The sequence below is a fragment of the Sciurus carolinensis genome, chromosome 12, assembly GCF_902686445.1.
Source record: "Sciurus carolinensis chromosome 12, mSciCar1.2, whole genome shotgun sequence".
Classification (NCBI taxonomy): domain Eukaryota; kingdom Metazoa; phylum Chordata; class Mammalia; order Rodentia; family Sciuridae; genus Sciurus; species Sciurus carolinensis.
In genome coordinates, this window is record NC_062224.1 from 108056187 (window position 1) to 108075585 (window position 19399).

The 19399-nt window shown below is 47.0% G+C and overlaps 1 protein-coding gene across 3 annotated transcripts in view; it reads left to right on the forward strand.

Annotated features, from left to right (window-relative positions):
- The window catches only part of Astn1 (astrotactin 1), a 284134-nt gene that overhangs the window by 123966 nt on the left and 140769 nt on the right, over window positions 1–19399 (forward strand). For all 3 annotated transcript variants that reach the window (XM_047521201.1, XM_047521202.1, XM_047521203.1), the window contains exons 3-7: window positions 3610–4003; window positions 5549–5695; window positions 6665–6772; window positions 11483–11632; window positions 12604–12771. In XM_047521201.1, the coding sequence (XP_047377157.1) occupies window positions 3610–4003; window positions 5549–5695; window positions 6665–6772; window positions 11483–11632; window positions 12604–12771 (967 nt within the window). The remainder of the gene's footprint in view (window positions 1–3609; window positions 4004–5548; window positions 5696–6664; window positions 6773–11482; window positions 11633–12603; window positions 12772–19399) is intronic.

The window sequence follows — 19399 nt, forward strand, 5'->3', positions numbered from 1 at the left end:
AAGGTTTCTTCCTCCCCCAGACCTTTCTCTTGTCACATGAAAAGATGTGTGCCCTTTGCCTTTCTCTTTTGGACTTGGTTATTAGGAAGGTCCCAGATACAGCCTTGACCACTTTCCATTTTCTTCAGCTTAGTCTTTGTCTCATTCAGTTCTTTGAAAGAAATACCTAGAACATCCGTGATTTTTCCTTGAAACTGCTTAAAATCCTCTAAGGAGGCAGAAGAGTTAAAAATAAGGAATATGCCAAAGAATATGGTTTATCACAGGGACCTAATAATAATTTAATAGAACACTAGATTTCTAACTCCTCAATGGACAAGGACCGTTATCGAGGGGACTGGTCCCATGCCTTTTCCTGGTATAAGCAAGGGCCTACATATTTCTATTTTCTATCTGGGTAGAGCAGGTAGAGCAGGTAAGCACTTCAGATGAATTTGTGTGATGATATTATAAATGATTATTACAAAATATTACTAAATTATATTACACATTAATATTATATAACATTATGGTATGCATTATTTACATAATAAATCACAATTAATAAGTCATTGCAAAGTGTTGTGACACCTGTCACCAATTTCGGTCATAGGAGAGAAACCATAGCACTACTTGAGGTGCTGAGAATTCATTTTCATATGCCTGGGCTGAGCTCCACGGTCAGGCTAGAGCTCCTTACTAGTAGCTGATTACGAAAAAGCTGAGGTGGTCAGGAGTCTTGGCCTCTTCGCAGAGGAAACATTCCACTAAAGCAATTAGAGATGCTAAATGCACTGACTTTGCTGAACCAACTCTGTGTTCCAGTTTCCTTTTACTAAGGTGAAAGTTTACAAAAGTAAACCTAAGACATTTTAACTGAGGGTCTGGGCTCCACACATGGTAAAGAGAAATGTGACGACCCTAATAATGCGGCAGAGGGGTGAGAGAGGTCGAACGAGGACTATCTAGCCACAGCTTCTCTGAGCCTGGGTTTCTGCATCAGAAAAGGTAGTTTATAAACTACCAGCTGATCTTGGACTTGGATACTTAGTGGGTGCTCAGTAGAAGGCCCTCTATTTGTGATAGACCCCTTTTGACCCACTGCCAGCTAGTTTCTCTTATTTCTTTGAGAAGTGAGGATAGACGGGTGAAATCCTCCGCTCCCTTCTCTTCTGGTTTTTGAGGTAAATACCAGGATGTGCAGGTCTGCTGCCAACAAAGCCCATTCAGGGTGACCGCACCTAGAGGTTAAGAACGTAGGCTCTGAAATGAGTCACTGTGCTCCTTTCCAGACCTACTCGTCATTTGCTGTGTGACCTTGAGCAAATTATTTCACCTCTGTGCCTCAGCTTTTTCAAATGGAAAATGGTGACAATTGACATTACCTCTTAGAGATGCGACTACAGAGCATTTTGGACAAATATCTGATCCATAGGAAATGCCCAGGTACAGACAGCTGTTCTTGCTTCATTATTGAGTATTAGGAGAGAAGCAGCTCTAGCCTGGATCCCATCATAGCTGTATCCTACCCTCTGAAAGGAGAATTAGACAAGAAGAGAAGAGGGGCTTCCTAAACCCCTGTGTGAGCTGGAAAGACGGTATTTAATTCCTTAGAGATTGATGTTTATGCTGCCCTTATAGCTCTTTAGGGAATAAAATTACCTCTGGCTTTCACTAGCCTAATTTAATGTCTGACAACTTCTTTCAGTCAGGAAGTTATTCTTTCTGTGTGGCTTAATTACCTATTGTCGCAGTTTCAATTTGGGGCGAGGGAAAGGAAGGTGGATCTGACTCTGAGATAAAGGTTCTGTTGAAAACCACTGGTTTGGGCAACACGTTCATGGTCACTAGATGGTGCAGGGCTTGGTTATGCAGCACTGAGGTGCTGTGTCTCTTAGGCAGGGTTCTGCAGGGACCCAGGAGTGCTCTGGGTCTGCAGGGTGGCTAGGATGGATAGCAGGACAGGCGGCAGTTAGCGTGGACCTCAGTGCCTGTCTTTGCACTGCCACCTAATTTAGCTGAACATGTTTCCTCTTTTTCTGTATTTGCGTGAGAGTGTGCACCAAGAGAAAGGATCCTCTAGATAAAAGACAAATTTGAAAAGCAGGAGCCTGTGTATACCCCAACAAGTCACTTGATACTCCTGCATCTCAGCAGCTGACTCTGTTGGCTTGGGTCTCTGCTTCTCTGTGAAGCCTGTTTGAAAGTGGCAGTGTGTGTGTGTGTGTGTGTGTGTGTGCGCGCGCACGCGCGCACGTGTGCCTTTGCTCATGGTGATATTAGGAGAGAGAGGTTAAACAGGAAGATTTACTGAGAAAGGAACTTTATAAATCCAAAATATAATTATTATGAGACTAGAAAGGCCTTCTTTAATGTGTTTTGGGGAATACTCTTGACCCATCCTTGTGTGGGTGGGCTCCCTGGGAATTAATAGGGGATTTTCATCTCTACCCTACACAACAGAGTGGCAGTGATTGAAGTCCAAGGTTGAGAGGAGAACCATTTGGCACACCCTGGCCTAATGAAATAGGTTTGAAGGGATATTGACCAACATAAAGGGAGTGAATACAGATTGTGCACTGGAAGATTTACACCTGCTATGCACCGTCTGGAAGGCCCTCCTCTGAGCCCTGCCCCAGGTGGATGTCACGGCAAGGTGCTCCATCTCACTGAGCACTGTGTTGTTGCCTCAGACAGAGGACTGTGTGGTGTACTGGTTTGTAAGGAATGGCTTTAGAGGTGATGACCTTTGTGCATCAGCAGACTCAGAAGGAAAGTCCTCTGCCATCCCGTCTCCAGGACATGGGTCTCATTTTCTTCACTTAGCAGGGGTGAGCATGGGGAGTATCACTCAGGACAGAATAATTATGTGAGAGCAGTGGTCCAAAAGTCACGTTCAAATGGTGTGATTTCTCCCCACACCGGCGGCAAGTTCCTGATGGATGCAAATTTCTCTTTGGACTTGCCAGTGGCTTTCCCTGCTGGGCCAGTCACTCAGCCGGAGACGTTTCAGGTGATGCTGAGAACAGCCTTGATTGTGTGTGATGTATCAAGTCAGGCACTTTGCATAGTTACCTAACCTAATTCTTGCAACCTCCCTGGGTGGTTAAGTGGCATCTTCTCCGTACTACTGATGAGGAATCTGAGGTTTAGAATTTACAGGACTCATTGATCTGTGGATCCAGAGTTAGAACCCACCTGGGATCGATTATTCAGTGTGAGACAGGAAGAAACTAGATACCACCCCATACTGCTAAAATAAAAAGGGCCTTAAGCCAAGTATGCAGTTTGCAGAGTGGCCTTAGGGGAAAAAACTCCCTCCCAACTTCTGCTGCTGAAATCTCTCTCACACACACAACTCCAAAGACATTGCCTCTTCTAATCGTTTGCTAAACCCAAAGCAACTGGGTGCCTTGAAATGTTGCACGGGGCATACCAGCTCCCCTCTCATGGTAAGCAGTGGTCACGCAGGCTGGCCCTTTGCTGCCGAGTGAGGCTGACTCTGAGTGCTCACCATGTCTGAAGGTGCAGGTGGGTGAGTGATGAATGCCGGTAGCAGAAGGCACCATGGCGCTTAATGGGGAGAGCCCGCCGGTCTTCCCGCATCCACGCGCTGTCCTCTCTTTCCAGGGAGGCATGATCGCTCTGCTGCTGTCCATCTTGTGTCTGGTGATGATCCTGTACACTCGACGGCGCTGGTGTAAACGCCGCCGAGTCCCCCAGCCGCAGAAGAGTGCCAGCGCGGAGGCAGCCAACGAGATCCACTACATCCCCTCGGTGCTGATCGGTGGCCACGGGCGGGAGAGTCTGCGCAACGCCCGAGTGCAGGGCCACAACTCCAGTGGCACGCTGAGCATCCGGGAGACCCCCATCCTGGACGGCTATGAGTACGACATCACGGACCTGCGCCACCACCTGCAGAGGGAGTGCATGAACGGAGGGGAGGACTTCGCCAGCCAGGTCACGCGCACCCTGGACTCCCTGCAGGGCTGCAATGAGAAGACAGGGATGGACCTCACGCCAGGTGGGGGGAGGGCCCGCGCGGTGTCATCCTCTGTCTCAGGGAGCCCGAGAGTGGGTAGGAACAGCTGTTTGACAAAGCTGCTTGTCTTATGTGGTGGAATGTGCCAATGCTCTTCCCCGGGTGGGCAGAAATAGCCCGTTTCCTGAGATGTCCATTCTGTTTTCTAATCTGGGAAATCAAAAGAGCAGTGTCAGGTGGACCCCTTCCACTTCCACCATGCGCTGGAAGCAGAGGTACCTTTGCATCCAACAGAGGAGTGAGTTAGAGCCTGTTCAGTAGGTAATGAGCAACCCTCTGGGAAGTAAGGTAATTGTAGGAAAAACCAACACGTGTTGATTTTTTTAGTGTGTCACATATTTGCATAGGAAGTTTAATTCTCCCATGCAGTGGAGGGGACAGTGCTGTCTGTTCTTTTCTCTGACTCCCAAGATTTGGCCTGGGGTTATTAGTTATATTATCTTGTCCATGCTTCTGTGGTCTCTACAAAGCATGTATTTTTTTTCCAAAGAAAAATGAAGGAATGTAGTCAAGATATCAGACCTCGTATGCTTTGTGTATCTACAGAGACACTGGTGGAAAAGACTTGGACTTAATCTAATATAAGATCAGGGTCAAAAATGAAAATGCAGAGAGAGAAGGACTATTTTTTACAGTTGCCCACCTGTCTCTCTTTCAAACTGCTATGAATAAGCACCTCCCCATAGATAAATGCTTGACAGTGATCTTTCAAGGCACTGCCCAGTTATCTTCGAGGAAGACATATTTCCTGCTGTGCGCTGCTTATGATACAGAGTCTTTCAGTGGGGATTGAAAGAGTGAAATCAGAGGAAAGTGGAAATTCTGTTTGTTATCTAGAGGTAATGCTACATTAACAACCATTTCCATTTGTATTTTTTAATTTTTTGTGGTATTGGGTTGAACCCAGGACCTTGTACAAGTGTTTTACCTCTGAGCTACATCTCCAACCCTGAATAACCATTTCCTTATGAGATTTAAAGCCTGAGAACTCTTTGAGATGGGGGTGGGGGGGTGTCCTCGGCATCCCTCGTATTTTTCACGGCAACTGACATGGTGCTACAACCACCAAGTAAGCATATGGTACTCAGAGGTTACAAACTCAGATGCCTTTAGGGGGCAGACAGATCACACAAATATGTGCAGTAGCTGGAGGTCAGACAATATGGAATGATATAGACTGTGATAAAAAGATAGGGCATGTTCTTCCTGAATGCACACAAATTCAAATTCTTTTGCAACTCTACTGACCCTGCAGTCGGTTTCTAAGCAAAGGGTGGCAAGCAGTGCCCATATCAATACAGAATTAGTTGAATTGGATTTTCAGTTGTAATCCTCTTACTTCACTCCTCCCATAATTCCATAGCCCCTAGAAATCAAAGAGGAGAATTTTAGTTTGTGCCAATCTCTCACTTTACAGTTTCCTTATTTCACTCCTGTGAAATCTCATCTACTTGGTTCATGCAGATTTCCTTGCTTTTATGCTCTTTTGGCCGCTTAAAATTTTTGCCTCAACTTTTCCTTATACAGGAAGTGACAATGCCAAGCTGTCACTGATGAACAAGTACAAAGATAACATCATTGCCACCAGCCCCGTGGACTCCAACCACCAGCAGGCCACCCTGCTCTCTCACACGTCCAGTAGCCAGAGAAAGCGGATCAACAACAAAGCAAGAGGTATCCTCGCTAGCGGGACCGCCAGTGCTCTTTACCCACATTGCATGTGTGACTGAGTGTGTGTGCCCTGGCTCAGCCTTCTGAAAGTCAGCTAAGCATCACGTCCCGAAAAATTAGATCAAGTGTTTCCACCAATAGGAACGTATGCTTAGTTAATGATTGGATGAGGCTGCAAAGATGTGTATAAAAGAGAGGCCATCAGAACATTGCCTAAATGAGTGAAAAATCAAAAGGAGTTTAAATGTCCATCAACAGGGAATTGGTTAACTACCTGGCACATCTGTCTACTGACCAGTAGCTTCTTATGTAGTCATTTTAAATGATAATAAAGATCTATATTTGTTAATATGGAAAGTTGCCCACCCATCTATTAAATGAGGAAAAAATGAGGTTATAAAACAGAAGGTATAGCAGAATGCCATTTTAAGGAAGGATTAACAACCCTTTACCTCTTTCTGTATCAGAAAAAGAGAGACTATACTTGGAATGTTAACAGAATTCTCTGAATTGAAGGATTTAGAGGACATCAAAAATTTTCCCTTTACACATTTTTTTGTATATTTTCTTTTACATTAAATATATATATATATATAAATTCTGGAACCAGAAAAAAAAAAAAAAACACAAAAGTATGACATCCTATGCTCTGGTGACATAATTCCTGTCTTCTGTCAACCACAAGGGGAATTTCCCTTTCTTTCTATCTGGCATGCAGGTGCCCGAAGTGACCCTAGGTGTTGGGAACGTGGGCGGGGTGGGTAGTCGGCTGCAGTGATTGCTGACAGGGAGGTATGCTTCTCCACATCTTCCCAGATGTGGGTTTCAGGAAGCCCCAGCCCCCTGGCTACTGTTCCCAAATTGTCAGTCAACTTGCTCTCAAACTCATTGATTTTTCTGTTGAACTTCCCCAGTGTTGTGGTGTCAGGAAGACAAAACTGAAGATGTTGTCTTTGCTGTGTTTCGTTTCAGCTGGTTCCGCCTTTTTGAACCCTGAAGGGGATTCTGGTACAGAGGCAGAAAATGACCCTCAGCTGACCTTTTACACTGACCCCTCTCGCAGCCGGAGGCGCAGTCGAGGTAGGAAGGATGGGGGCAGGAGGGGCGGGGGGCGGTGCAGGTGCAGGTGGCAGAGAAGGCAGGGCCTCCGGAGGGACAAAAGCCAGTCAACGCAGGAAGAATTCTGGGACAGGGACTGGCGTTCCCTCCTAAGGAAGAAAGAAGAGCCTAGGTGGAAGTTTTCAGAGAATCATCTCTCCCAGATAATGGCACTCTCAAACAAGTTTTCAAGTTGTTTGAAAGGCTATTTCTTGGTCAGAAGACTCTCAATTCCTTCTGGAAGCCTCAGAAGTCATATTTTGCTGTTTAGATGAAAGAAATAAAGTTGATGAAGTATGTTATAGGTGAAAAAAATGCATAGTCCCTGTGTTAGCTTTTCATTGCTGTGACCAAAATCCCTGACAAGAAAGCTTAGAAGAGGAAAGTTTATTTCTCACAGTCTCAGAGGTTTCCGTCCATGGTCAGCTAACTCCATTGTTCTGGGCCACAGGTGAGGCAGAACTTGAGGGCTAAAGGGTGTGGCAGAAGAGTACTGGGAAGCAGGGAGAGGATCCAGGGACAGAATATGAACCCCAAGAGCACACCCCCAGGGACCCACCTCCTCCAAGCACACCCTACCTGCCTACGGTTACCACCCAGTAGTCCTTTCAAATTGTTAATCCATCAGGTGGATTAACCCACGAATTAGGATATAGCTCCTGCAAATCTCATCATCTCACCTCTGAACATCCCTGCCTGTTCTTCTCGGGGGCACTTCATATCCAAACCACAATAGTCCTCATGCCCCTTGTTTGCTCAGCCATATTGGCATGGGGATTGAGCTAGGTGGGTGCTGCGGGAATTCTACAGCCTGAAAAATGTGTAATTTTCTTTGACCTTTAATTCTCTACCTGGTAGACTCTCATGGTCTGGATCTAGGCCCCTCTTCCTTCCTGGCAGAATTTAGGTGACAAATTCATTCCGGTCGGCACTGACAGAGCTGTCCTTCCAAGCAGCCACTCAACGCTGGTGTTTAGTGGTTTGAGATGTGACTGCTGCAGCTGCAGCTGCCACTGCCTGTGACTTGGCTGGCATCACCACCATCTCTGAGGGAGCTCTGTGCCCAAACACCAGTGAGCTCCACCCTTCACTTGCTTTGTGATACTGGATAAGGCACCAGCTTCTCAGAGTGGGTTGACAGTACCTCAGATATTGGACCACTGTCAAGATTAAACTATGTTCAAGGGTAGGGTGTTTTGGCAGCTGCTGAAGTCCCATGAAATCTCTATTGTTGCTATTCGATCTCTCCAGTGTGTGATCTCAGGTTTCTGTAGTGCCCCATCTTAAAATCTTGGACAAAGTCATCTTGAGATACAGGGAAGGATGAGTGACATCACCTTGTGCTAAGCTCACGAGCATTTTCCCAGCCAGTATTTAACAAGTGCCCCCCAAAAGACGTACATTCGAGCTCTGTCCTTCCTCCACTTGAATCTCTTCATGCCGAGGGCATCCTTTCCAGAGGCTGGAAGAAGCTTTTAATTCTAAATTATTACATTTCTCACCATTTTTCTGAAGCGATCCATGGGACTCTGGGCAGCTTAGCTTCCAAAGCTAAGCTAAGCTCAGTGTCCTGGAGTTGAGAATGGATGCCAGCCTCACCCTCTCCTTTGTTCCTCATTACTTATTAATACAGCAGGTTCTTGTCCTAGGCCAGTCCAACCCAGGCCACATCCAAACAGGGCGTGTCCTTCTTTAATATCTTGTTTAAGAAAATCCCTGATAATGAATTAGAATGAGTTCCTTAACCACTTAAAACTCTTTTAAATGCCAAGCTTTCCTTAGTACATCAGCTGTCTATTGCTGTTAACTAGACTGTAAGCATCTTAGGGGTGGAGCATGCCTAATTATTTTCTCAAAGTACCTAGTAAAGGATTTTGCTTATAATACAGCTTGTAAGTGCTTGTTTAATTGGACTAGATACATCAATCAGACCAGCAAAAGCATTTTATAACCTACCTGCTATGGGTCAGGCTTTACGATAGTGGTAGAAACATGAAAACATGGCACAATGATAAGGCTTCATTTAATGGTATAAATAAAGTAAAATGAGTACTTAGGAGAGAGGACAGTTAATCCTGCCTGGCAGCAATAGGAGGCAGCAAAGAAGAAAATAATTAGAAGTGTGATATATAAATTGTGTAGGACTTCCTGAAAGAGAAGAAGTACAGGGTAAGAACATTTCAAGAGAGGTGGACAGCACATGAAGATCCTTGAAGGCACAAGAACGTGGTTTTTCCAAGGAAGTAAAATTCAATATGGTAGCTCTAGGTGGGATATAAGCATAAACCCACTGGTGTAGTAGGGACGAGGCTAGAGAACAGGTTAGCTGCCAAAGAACCATACACACTTCATGTGACTAGGTTTGCACTTGCTTCTGTGGGCAAATAAGGAAGCCAGGTAGGCATGCTGGATTATGACTCAGTGAGGCAGACAGAGGAGCGAGTCAAGGATGTCAGCAAGTTATCGCAGTCACGGAGAGCAATGGCAAGTGCCTGTAAACAGTGAGGACATGCCACACTGCGTGATAAGAGCTGTAACAGCAGGTGCACAGAGGACTGGATGAACAGGGAGTGAGAATCTGCTCTTGAAGGTTTCAGGGAAGTGTTTACAGAGTGATATTGTTTGAGCTGAGACTTGAAGAGTAGGTGTATACCGGGATGACAAGGTGACAAAATGGCCTTCTGTGGAGGAGGAAATAATATGTGTAAAGTCACTGAGACATAAAGGATGATGGTCTCGTCTGGGAGCAGCAAATAGTTTATTAGAATTAAACTTAGGGTATGGTTGCTTAGGAAACAAAGCTGGAAGATCAGCAGAAGCCAGAAAGGACGTGGCCTTGACTGGGCCGGGCGTGGACCTGCCCTTTCAGCTGGAGTCATGGGAGCATTTACAGAGGGCTGCCCTGCTCAGCCCCACTTGGTGAAGGATCCCTCTGGGGGCAGTGTGGAGGTTGGGTGGGGCAGGGGGTCAAGATGTGTCAGACAGGTGGATGGTTACTGCCCTGGCACTGGTACAAAATGGTAGGGGGAGGTAGAGATGAAGAGAAGGAAAGTGAGAGAAATTTGGGACACAAAATGAAAAAAAAAAAAAAAAAAGATTGAATAGCATTGTTGGTAGGAGGGTGGCCTGAGATCAAGAGGGAAGGGTTAGAAATGATGGAGTTTTTGGAATCGTGAAATCAAACTGATGCCACAGCCATTTGCTGGGCAGTGGAAATGGGAGCAGGGCTTGAGAGATGGTGGCAAGTCCAGTTGTGGACGGGCTGCATTTTGTTGTCCGAGGGATGCTCTGGAGGGGGATGAGCTGCTGAAGCTGGTGGGGCTGGAGATCTGAGTGAGGGGAGATGAACTCCATTCTGGAAGGATACTAGCCTGAATGGAATACCTCCAACCAGCAAGGACAGAGGAACCAGAGGCTTCCTGCTGCCCTCAAACCTCTCCTCCTCGCCAAAAGAAGGAATAGCTCGTCGTTCCTGTGGGCTGGAGCCTCAGTTGGATCTGCGTTTTGATCCCAGCTCCGTGCCTTTATAACTGCTCAGCCCTAAACTTGCCCTGAAGCCTCTCTAACTCTCTGTTCCTTAATGGGAGTTGCCTCACAATGTTTACCTGGTATCATTCAGTGATACGAACCATGCCCAGCCCTGGTGGTCACCACTGCCTAAGTGTGAACTGTCATGATGTGGTCCATCTCTCTGAGACTTGCTCTCCTCTATAAAGTAGGTCATTACTATACAGACTTAGAGGTGTATTGTAAGGAAGCAGATATAAAAAAGAAAATAATGTATGTGAAACCCAGCATGGTGTCTACCATAGTGGATACCCTTCATTGCTATTAATAATAAATATCAACGTAGAACAGAAGAGAATTCTTAAAGGCCTATATGTTTTGTTGACTTGCTCACATCTATTCTGCCCTCCACATAAAAAGTATCTCCTCTGCTTACTACCATTTTATCCTTTTCAGCCTCCCCAACCAAAAAAAAAAAAAAAAAAAAAAAAAAAAACTATAAAAACCCAACTGCAAAATAAACAAAACCCAAACCCCTCCCTCCCCATCCCCAGAGTGGGACTACCCAGGAGTATTCTTCCCAGCAAAGACCATTCCTTCCAATGATTGCAGGAATGTGGGGAGCTTTCTGATGTGACATCATCCACTCATCCAGATCAGAGTTGCCCTATTTTCCTCAGTCTGGGCTCAGAATGGTAGGACTATCACCCCTAGAGAAAGCACAAACTCTTCCTGCTCAGGAGACTCCTCCCTTTGTGCCAGGGAACTCGAACCTCTGCTAGAGCGCCCTCTGTGGACACTTATGGAAGTGCAGGGTAGGCTTAGCTCGTGCCTGCCTCCCTGGGCCAGAACTTGGAGCTCAGCAAGGCAAGTAGAGGGAGAGGGTCCCTGGTTATGACTTCTTTTGTGGACCTGGCCCAGGCAGTGTGCAAAGGATTTGCACCCAGCTCACCGCGATTGACCCTGAGGGTCACCAGTTGGCCAAGTGTCCTACTCTAACTGATGACACGATATCTCCGAGAATGAATGTCTCTGAGGTCAGGCAGCCGGAGACATTTCTCACCTGTGGTGGGTGATGGTTGCCAACTCCCTCCCCTCTTTGCCGAGTTAGAACACAAAAAGTCAAGTTGGACTTTCAGTGCTGGGATTTTTACCACCATGTCTTCTTTTTTCCCCTCACTTTAGTGGGCTCTCCCCGGAGTCCTGTGAATAAGACCACCTTGACCCTGATCAGTATCACCAGCTGTGTCATCGGCCTCGTGTGCTCCTCTCACGTCAGCTGCCCTCTGGTTGTCAAAATCACACTGCACGTCCCCGAGCACCTGATTGCTGATGGTGAGCTCATTCTTCCAAGAAGGTGACCTCCTGCCCTGGAGTGGAAGGTTTTGGGTTGGGAGAGGATACAGAAACCAGAGGCCACTGTTTCCTCTTCCTGCAGGTGTGGGGGGCTGTAAACCAGAACAAGTAAGATGTAGGACAAGATTGGATGGCCCACAGACAAGCTAAGAAAGCAAATTGAAAAGAGCACTTCTTTTTCCCCATACCCACTCTCTTTCTGTTAGTTTTAAAATAAGCCCCTGTCTTTGTAGAGAGATGCAGAGCTACACTGGTAGGTAGGTAGCCATCAAGATTCCCTTAGCCTTTGGGAAAGCTCAGTGGAGTAGTAGAGGTGTTTAAGGATTAGCCATGCTTCGGTTTGCTTTGCCCAGGTGAGAAATTCCTAATGGCAGTAACTTGCTATATGCCTAGAACTCGGAAGCAATCATTTACTTCCATCCAGGGGGACCCCAATATAATGAGGGAGTAATACAGGTCCTGAGAGTGCCTGAGTCACTTAAGCCCACAGCACCTAATTGACTTGTTAACGTCTGTTCTCTCAGTTGCCGTGAGGCTGGGAACAGGTGGGGACGGCTTGCAGTGTCAGAGGGCCTGCTATTTCATGGCAAGTGAAGACAGGCAGCAGGTCCCTTTTCCTTGGATGAGTGCCCGTGCCCGTGGCTGGGTCTGATGGAGCCATGCCACAGCCATCACAGAGCTGCTCTGTCCCTGTATCCCTTAGGAACACTCTGGCAAGATGGGATGGGGCAGGACAGCGGGGGCGATCTGGCTGAAAGGCCTAACATCCCTGGCCCCACACCAGCCCACGTGGTGGCCGACACTCCATCTGCCGATCCCTTGCTCTGGTGCTAATGACAGGCGAGGTCAGGCGGGAGGAATGGTCTTGGATGGGGCTTGCTCTGCCTTCGTGACTGTGTACGTGTGTCGTATGTGCATATAAGACGTGCTTCCTCTCTGTCTCCCTGCAGGGAGCCGCTTCATCCTGCTGGAGGGCAGCCAGCTGGATGCCAGTGATTGGTTGAACCCTGCCCAAGTGGTGCTCTTCTCTCAGCAGAACTCCAGTGGGCCCTGGGCCATGGACCTCTGTGCCCGGCGGCTCCTGGACCCCTGTGAACACCAATGTGACCCCGAAACTGGTAGGCAGGAGCACCGGGCAGCGGGTAACTGTCAGAGAGATCGTGCCTCTTGTAGTCATTCCCTCAAAACTCAGACCGTGTCCCTCAACTCCAGTGTCCCATTGCCATCTCGAGCCTGGACCATGCCAGCTGCCAGCATGTCGTGGGGCCGCTGATCATCAAGCTGTGCAGCCATCTTGCCGAAGCCTTGGCAGGATCCTCCCTGTAGCCCCACTCCAAAAAGACCAGTTAGAGTGGACTCTGTGCTTCATCTGTCATCTAGTCAGTGGTACTCAGCTGCTGGGCACAGCCATGTCATGATACACAATGGATGCATGTTTATTATAGAAAATTTGGAAATTTTTCTTATAGAAGCAAATGATAGTCGACTAATGATAGTCAGCAAATGATAGTCTATCTCTTAAATAAGTCCCTCTCGAAATTTCATGTCTTCCCTTCCAATTCCTTCTCTCATGATTTTTTTTGAAGCTCCCTAGATACATACTAAGTCTAGTAGAGTTTTTTGCTTTTTTTTTTTTCACTTGACTTTCCATCAGAGTTCTCCAGAATCACAAAATAATCCTCAATAGTATAATTTTAATGGCCATTTGGTATCCTTTGTCTGTCTATACCATAGCTCATTTAAATAGTTCCCTATTATTTGACATTTAGGAGGCTCTAAATTTTTAATTTTTATAAATACTATTAAAATGAACATCTCTCCTCATAAATGTGGGGGACATGGCAAATAGTCTTCTTCGGATAAATATATCTGAAGAATTTAGAGAGGGATTCGTGGCCAGAATATGAGCATCTCTAATTTTGTCATGCCGTCAATGGGACTGGGGCATCTCTGTGTGATGTCCTGCATTCTGGTGTGACACGAGCTGAGGCAGTCATGTTACCCCGAGATCCAGTACATCCAGCAGCATAGATCTCCGGTTCCAGATTGCTCTGTACTTTCACTAGAAGGGGCTCATCCGCAGTAGTCATTACGAAGACTTCTTTCCAGTACATTGAGTACCAAGAGTGATCCTTCTCAAAGAAGTATTATGATACCTTTCAGCAAATAAATGGTCTCACAAGAAAAAGGTTTCTGGAGGCATGGGTCAGCTCCTCAAGCTGTCAGTACACCCACCAGATGCAGCCCCTACACCACAGGCACATACCCACACGTGCAGATGTACCTTCTTCAGGCACCCAGGTGAAAGAATCTCACCAACGATCGCGTCTAAGGTACCTAACTCTTATTTCTATTGTAATCCCTTGCTAAATCTCTTTGGAAGAGCAGCAGGTAACTGAGACATCTAAAGTTCATGTTCATGTTCTTAGATTTTAGAGTTATTTAATGTGGGCCCATCACAGAGATTCTAGGCCCCCATATGGAAGAGAAAGTACAGCATTTTAAACATCTGATGTCTAAGATTGCTTGCTTGCTGCTCTGCCCACGCTGTCAGGCAAACACCAAACCAAACAGATGGGCTGTGCACCATGCCCAAAGCTCGTGTGCTCAGAAGAAATTAAAAAGAGCTCATCTCAGAGGTGGATCCTCTCCATGCAACTGATCCAGGCTCTGGGACCCGTACTCTCCAGCTGGTGTGGATTAGGAGGATTTGGGACAATCTTAACTGTTAAACTCACTTCTGAGAGAAGCATGATCTCCAGAGGACCTTGGATGCTTCTACTTGGGTTTCGAAGAAGAGGAAGCACCCACGATTACATGTGAAAAGAAGGGCTTGGTGTCATATGCTTCCAGGGGTCTCAGATATAAACCACCTCTTTATTTGACATCAATATTTGGATTCCTTGAGAAGTTCCATGATTTGCCCAGAGTCCCATGGCTCCCTACAGAGAGAGTCTGTGTTTAATCTATCATAAAATCAGAGCAGAAGTGGGATTATGAAGGGTTGCTTAATTTCCCCAGACATGTCAGATCCAACATATTTGTCACTCAAAACCATTTAAGCAACAGTCATGACTGAGCACTGCCGTTCTGTGTGCCAGGAAGCTGCTTGTCGGTTGCTGAGCTCTCCCTGCAACTCTCTGTTCCTTCCAGATGTCTCACTTCTGATCCTGACTAAAGATGACTTTGGGAAGCCCCTTCCCTGAAAATGTGATGACTGATGAATTTCCAACTGGAAAACCATGGAGAGAGGCTAAAAATAAGAACACAAACCCCACAGCAGAACTCAGGTTCAACATCTTCCTTTGGGGTAGCAGCTGAGAAATGATGCCACAGAGAGCTTTATTTTCATTAATGCTGGAGTTGGACTCCCCCCCACCGGCCCCGCCCTGCTTCTTTCTGCACATGGATGAGGTGGTCATCCCACACGCTCATCAGTAAGAAACTTTATCGCCTCCCACACTCCATCCTAGAGCCTTCTCCAAAGAACTGAGTGTGGGAATTGGCTTCAAGTCAAGCTGACGCTATTTTTACAATCCTCCAGCTAGCTTCCTTGGAAATGTCAGAGTGTTGGGACATGTGCTTTCCCAGCCATGCCGAGGGGTCTGCCCATATGGATGTATAGGGTTGTGCAAGAGCCCTTGTCTACTTTTCCACACACGCACACACACATGCACATAAACAAGCACACAAACACAGATGCTCAGTCACTGCAAAGGAGCAGTGCCTGCAGCTCCCCTCAGGCATCTGCCCTCACACTGTCCCAAGGCGACGCCTGTGTTTACCCATCACCTGCACAGTACTCCAGAGGAAGCAGAAAAAGGGACTCCTCAGCACGTCCACATCCTAATCCCTTGAGTGTGTTCTGCTGCATGGCCAGGGAGGATGGGGACTGGAGGTTTCCAAATAGCTAGCTTTATGACAGAAAGATTGTCCTGGTTGTCTGGGTCAACCCAATGTAACACAAAGGTCTTTAAAAGTGGAAGAGGAGGGCAGAAGAGGATATCAGAGTGATCTGCTGTAGAGGGACCCAGCCAGCCATTGCAGGCTTTGAGGATGGAGGACAGGGGGTGAACCAGGGATGTGGGCAGCCTCTAGAAGATGGACAGGCCAGGGAACAGAGTCTGCTTTCTAGCCTCCAGAAAGGAGCACAGCCCTGAAGATGCCCAGACTTTAGCCCCATGAAACCAAGTCTGATTTCTGACCTTCAGAACTGTGAGATAATAATCGATGCTTTTTGAACACTAAGCTTGTGATAATATTATACTGTTGTGAGAAGCACACCACATCAAGGACAGGGGCAGAATGAGCTTGTGCTTCCTCTTCATAACCCCCAGCCCAGTTTATAGACCCTCTAAAGATGGGTTGGGATCCTGTGGAGTAATGGAGCTGGAGGACCCTTGCTAACTACTCCATCCAGCCTCCTTCCACATTTATGTCCAGCAACATGCTTTCTGGGAGGGAGGGAGGGAGGGAGCCTGTCTAAAGCTCTTAATCCAATGCCTGGAACAGAATAGATGCAAGCAAATGCTCTTACCGTTACCCAGGGTCCACAGACCTGAAGAATGTGTTGTGCCTGAGGAATGACAGATATATACCCTGAGATTTCTCTGCAGTTTTCCATCTCCTGCTGAGCACTGTGACCCTCCTCCAGCAGATCTCCACCGATGACAAGTTGTGATCTGGTGACAAGTCCTCTCATTGGGTTATTAGATAACTCAGGTGTGTGTAAGTTAGTTTCAGCCTGATGACAAATTCAGAAAAGGCACTGTGGTCCATCTTCCCAGAAGCCTGCTGCATCAGGGACGACCCGTGGAGAATGTGTGGGAAAATGATTTTCGGTAAAAACCAGGATAGGTTGTGCTGATTGAGTGCTCACTCTCTGTCAAGCACTGTGTTTTACTTAGACTTTGAAGCCTTAGAATAAAGCTATGATGCAAATGGTATTTTAGCCTCATTTTACAGAGTTGTTGACTAATTGGCTCAAGGTCAGTCAGCCAGTTACTAGCCAAGATGGACTTCAAGTTCATGCTGCCTGACACACGGTTCACACTCCAGGACGCTTTGTGCTGCTCGCCCTTTGGGAAGGGAACTGGGTAGAAGAATCATCCCCCTGCCAAGTGGCCGCTGAGAGTAGCAGCCCTCTGACAAACCCCTTTGCCAGCCGCACTCTGACATTCTCTCCCAGGTCCTCCCAGGCATGGCTGTGGTCATTTGGGATAATCACAAAGCACTAAGAATATGTGACTTAGTGCCCCCACTGGATCCAGCTGAAGTTGACTTTTCCTGCATTTTCTAAGTATTTTGTTGTGGCCGTCTGCCGTCTGGTTTTGTTTTTATGGAAACACATGCTACCTGGTTTCAGTGACTTTTTTCTTTCCTCCACCACCAGCCTTTGTTCTGCCATATGGGCAGCTGTGGAAGCTCCTCACACCTGTTTAATTTCACAGCCCCTTGATTCTGGCCACAGACCCTCATTGCCCTTTTCAAGATCTGTAGCTTTTATAGGCCTGCAAGGAGCACAGGCTTCCAAGTTAAATCAAGTTTTAATCTTGATCCAAGATGTTCACCAAAGTCTCTTCTGTCTCAGGTCTTTCATGGGCCAGAGCCAGCCATGTAGAGAAGTGCAAACCTGCCGAGGACCACTGAGCCAGGTTGCTAGACAAGTCAGCCTCTGCTCCATTGCGTGCTCCAAGCCACTGCCTTTCTCTCTAACCTTTCCTGGGAGTTGCTGAACCTAGTTTGGCAGGAGAGCTGGTTCTGTTTTGTTCCTGCACCCGGATTGCCCACTCATTCCAAATGCACTTCTTTGGCTGCATTAAAGCATCTTCTTTCAAGATGCACCTTGGCACCTCTCTTCTCCCCTCTCAGAGTCCTGTGGGGCTATGAGACCCCCCTTTGCTGATGTCTGCAGAGGGGAGGAATATCAGAGGAATGTCTTTGAATGTCTTGCAGAGATTTCCCTTTTCAGATGAAGCACACCCAATTCCGGTTAATAGAAGCCAACCACTACCTGAAGCAGGATGAGTCAGGGCTTTTGGACTTGATCTGCATTGATCAAGTCATGCCTGAGGAGCCCCAGCTTCAAGGTCATTCTTTAATCCTCCCACAAGATCTGTGCCCCAGCGCTTCCTCTGTAGGATGGGAAATAACCAAAGGCCCTGTCCCACGTACAAGGCAGATCAAGGTGTTGTCTTCGGGTACCAGGCACGAGGCGGGCGGAGCAGTCTCCAGACCCTGCACCAACCGTGGCAGGTCCCTCCCTGGCAGTGCGGAGGCCCAAGCGCCTCCCGCAGGGCACACTCTACCCTGGCAGGGCATTCTCCGTGGCCATGACACATCTCTCCGTTGGATTCCTATGTTCACCACCACAGAGCCGGCACCTCATGTGTTCCCCGCCATCTGTCACAGCAGATGCGGAGACTGTAACACTTCTAGCTTAGGAGGGCATCCAACACCCTTGTGGGGTCTTTAAAATTCACAGCTAACAGTCGGAGCCCGTGCTTGCACGAAACCCCTCTTAAAGTCAAGATTTAGCAGTTGGTTGCCATGGCAACGTCCCTCATCAAGTCTGCACTCCTTTCCATGTAGATGGCCAAACTGGGTTTGTGGAGGAATACAGAAGAGGCAAGTTTGGTGGGTTCCGGAAATGAGGATCCTTTGAGAGGCAGATTTTGGATATCCTCAAACTCTGGTCTGATGTGTTTGAAAATTTCTGCTTCTCTTACGGTGGGCCACATATGCCATTATATGGAGAAAAGCTTTATCTGTTGTCGGCAGTGTGTCCCCACATGGTAATGAGTGATGAAGCCTCATGAGGAGATAATGACCGTGAAGGCAATTTGAGAAGGTAAATGTGCTGTACACATGGTAGGTATTGCCATCATTAGGAAAATGAGGCTCCACTTGAACACGCGGTTGTTACTGAATTTATTTTTACGTGTTTTGTGGTTCCCAGATATCAAATGTGGGAGAGGGCAGCCTTTGTTTGGCACATCCTTCATTCTAGTCAAGTGTCCAGCCGAAACTATTCTGAGAGTCGGAGTGATGGCTTTGACAGCTTCCTAAAGTGACTTCCTGTTTTATAACATCATGTTTATACCTAATTGCCCACAGGGACAATCAGGAGAGTATCTTTCCCAAAGAAGAAGTATATTTGAGCCCTTGACTTGTTAATTGACTTAGATATCTGCATCTTGAGGGGAGACAGTGTAATCTATAAATGTAGGGCAACCCCTTGAATTAATTAATTTTCCATCACCCAGTATTTATGAAAGGCTGGCTCCTTTGGAGGACGTGACCTTGTCCCTGGCCTGGGAAGCTTTCAACCTGGGGCCCACACTTGTTCTGGAGTTAATAAGGAATGAAGCCAGGCTCAGTGTTGTCCTTTGTTTTCACTGCCCTGGTTCTTGCCTTCTTTATCTTTCCTTTTATCAGAGGGACAATCTTCACTGGCTATCACCAGCCGCCTAATTCCAAGCTGTGTTTTCCTGTTTGGCTGAGAGCTCCCTGACCATTTCTGGATATAGCTTGGCCTCACTGAAGGCAGTAAATGTGGACCCATGGTGGCTTAGTAGCATATGGCCCTTGATATGGAAACCAGAATTTGCCTTACAGCAAACAGGGTAGTGATCTCTTATTCTCTTTGGATTTTTCACAAACTGAGTGCTCCCTACATTCAGTCCACTCCCTGGTGCAGGGACCTGGGAAGGTGTGGGGAAGGAAAGTGCCCATGACCTGGAAGTG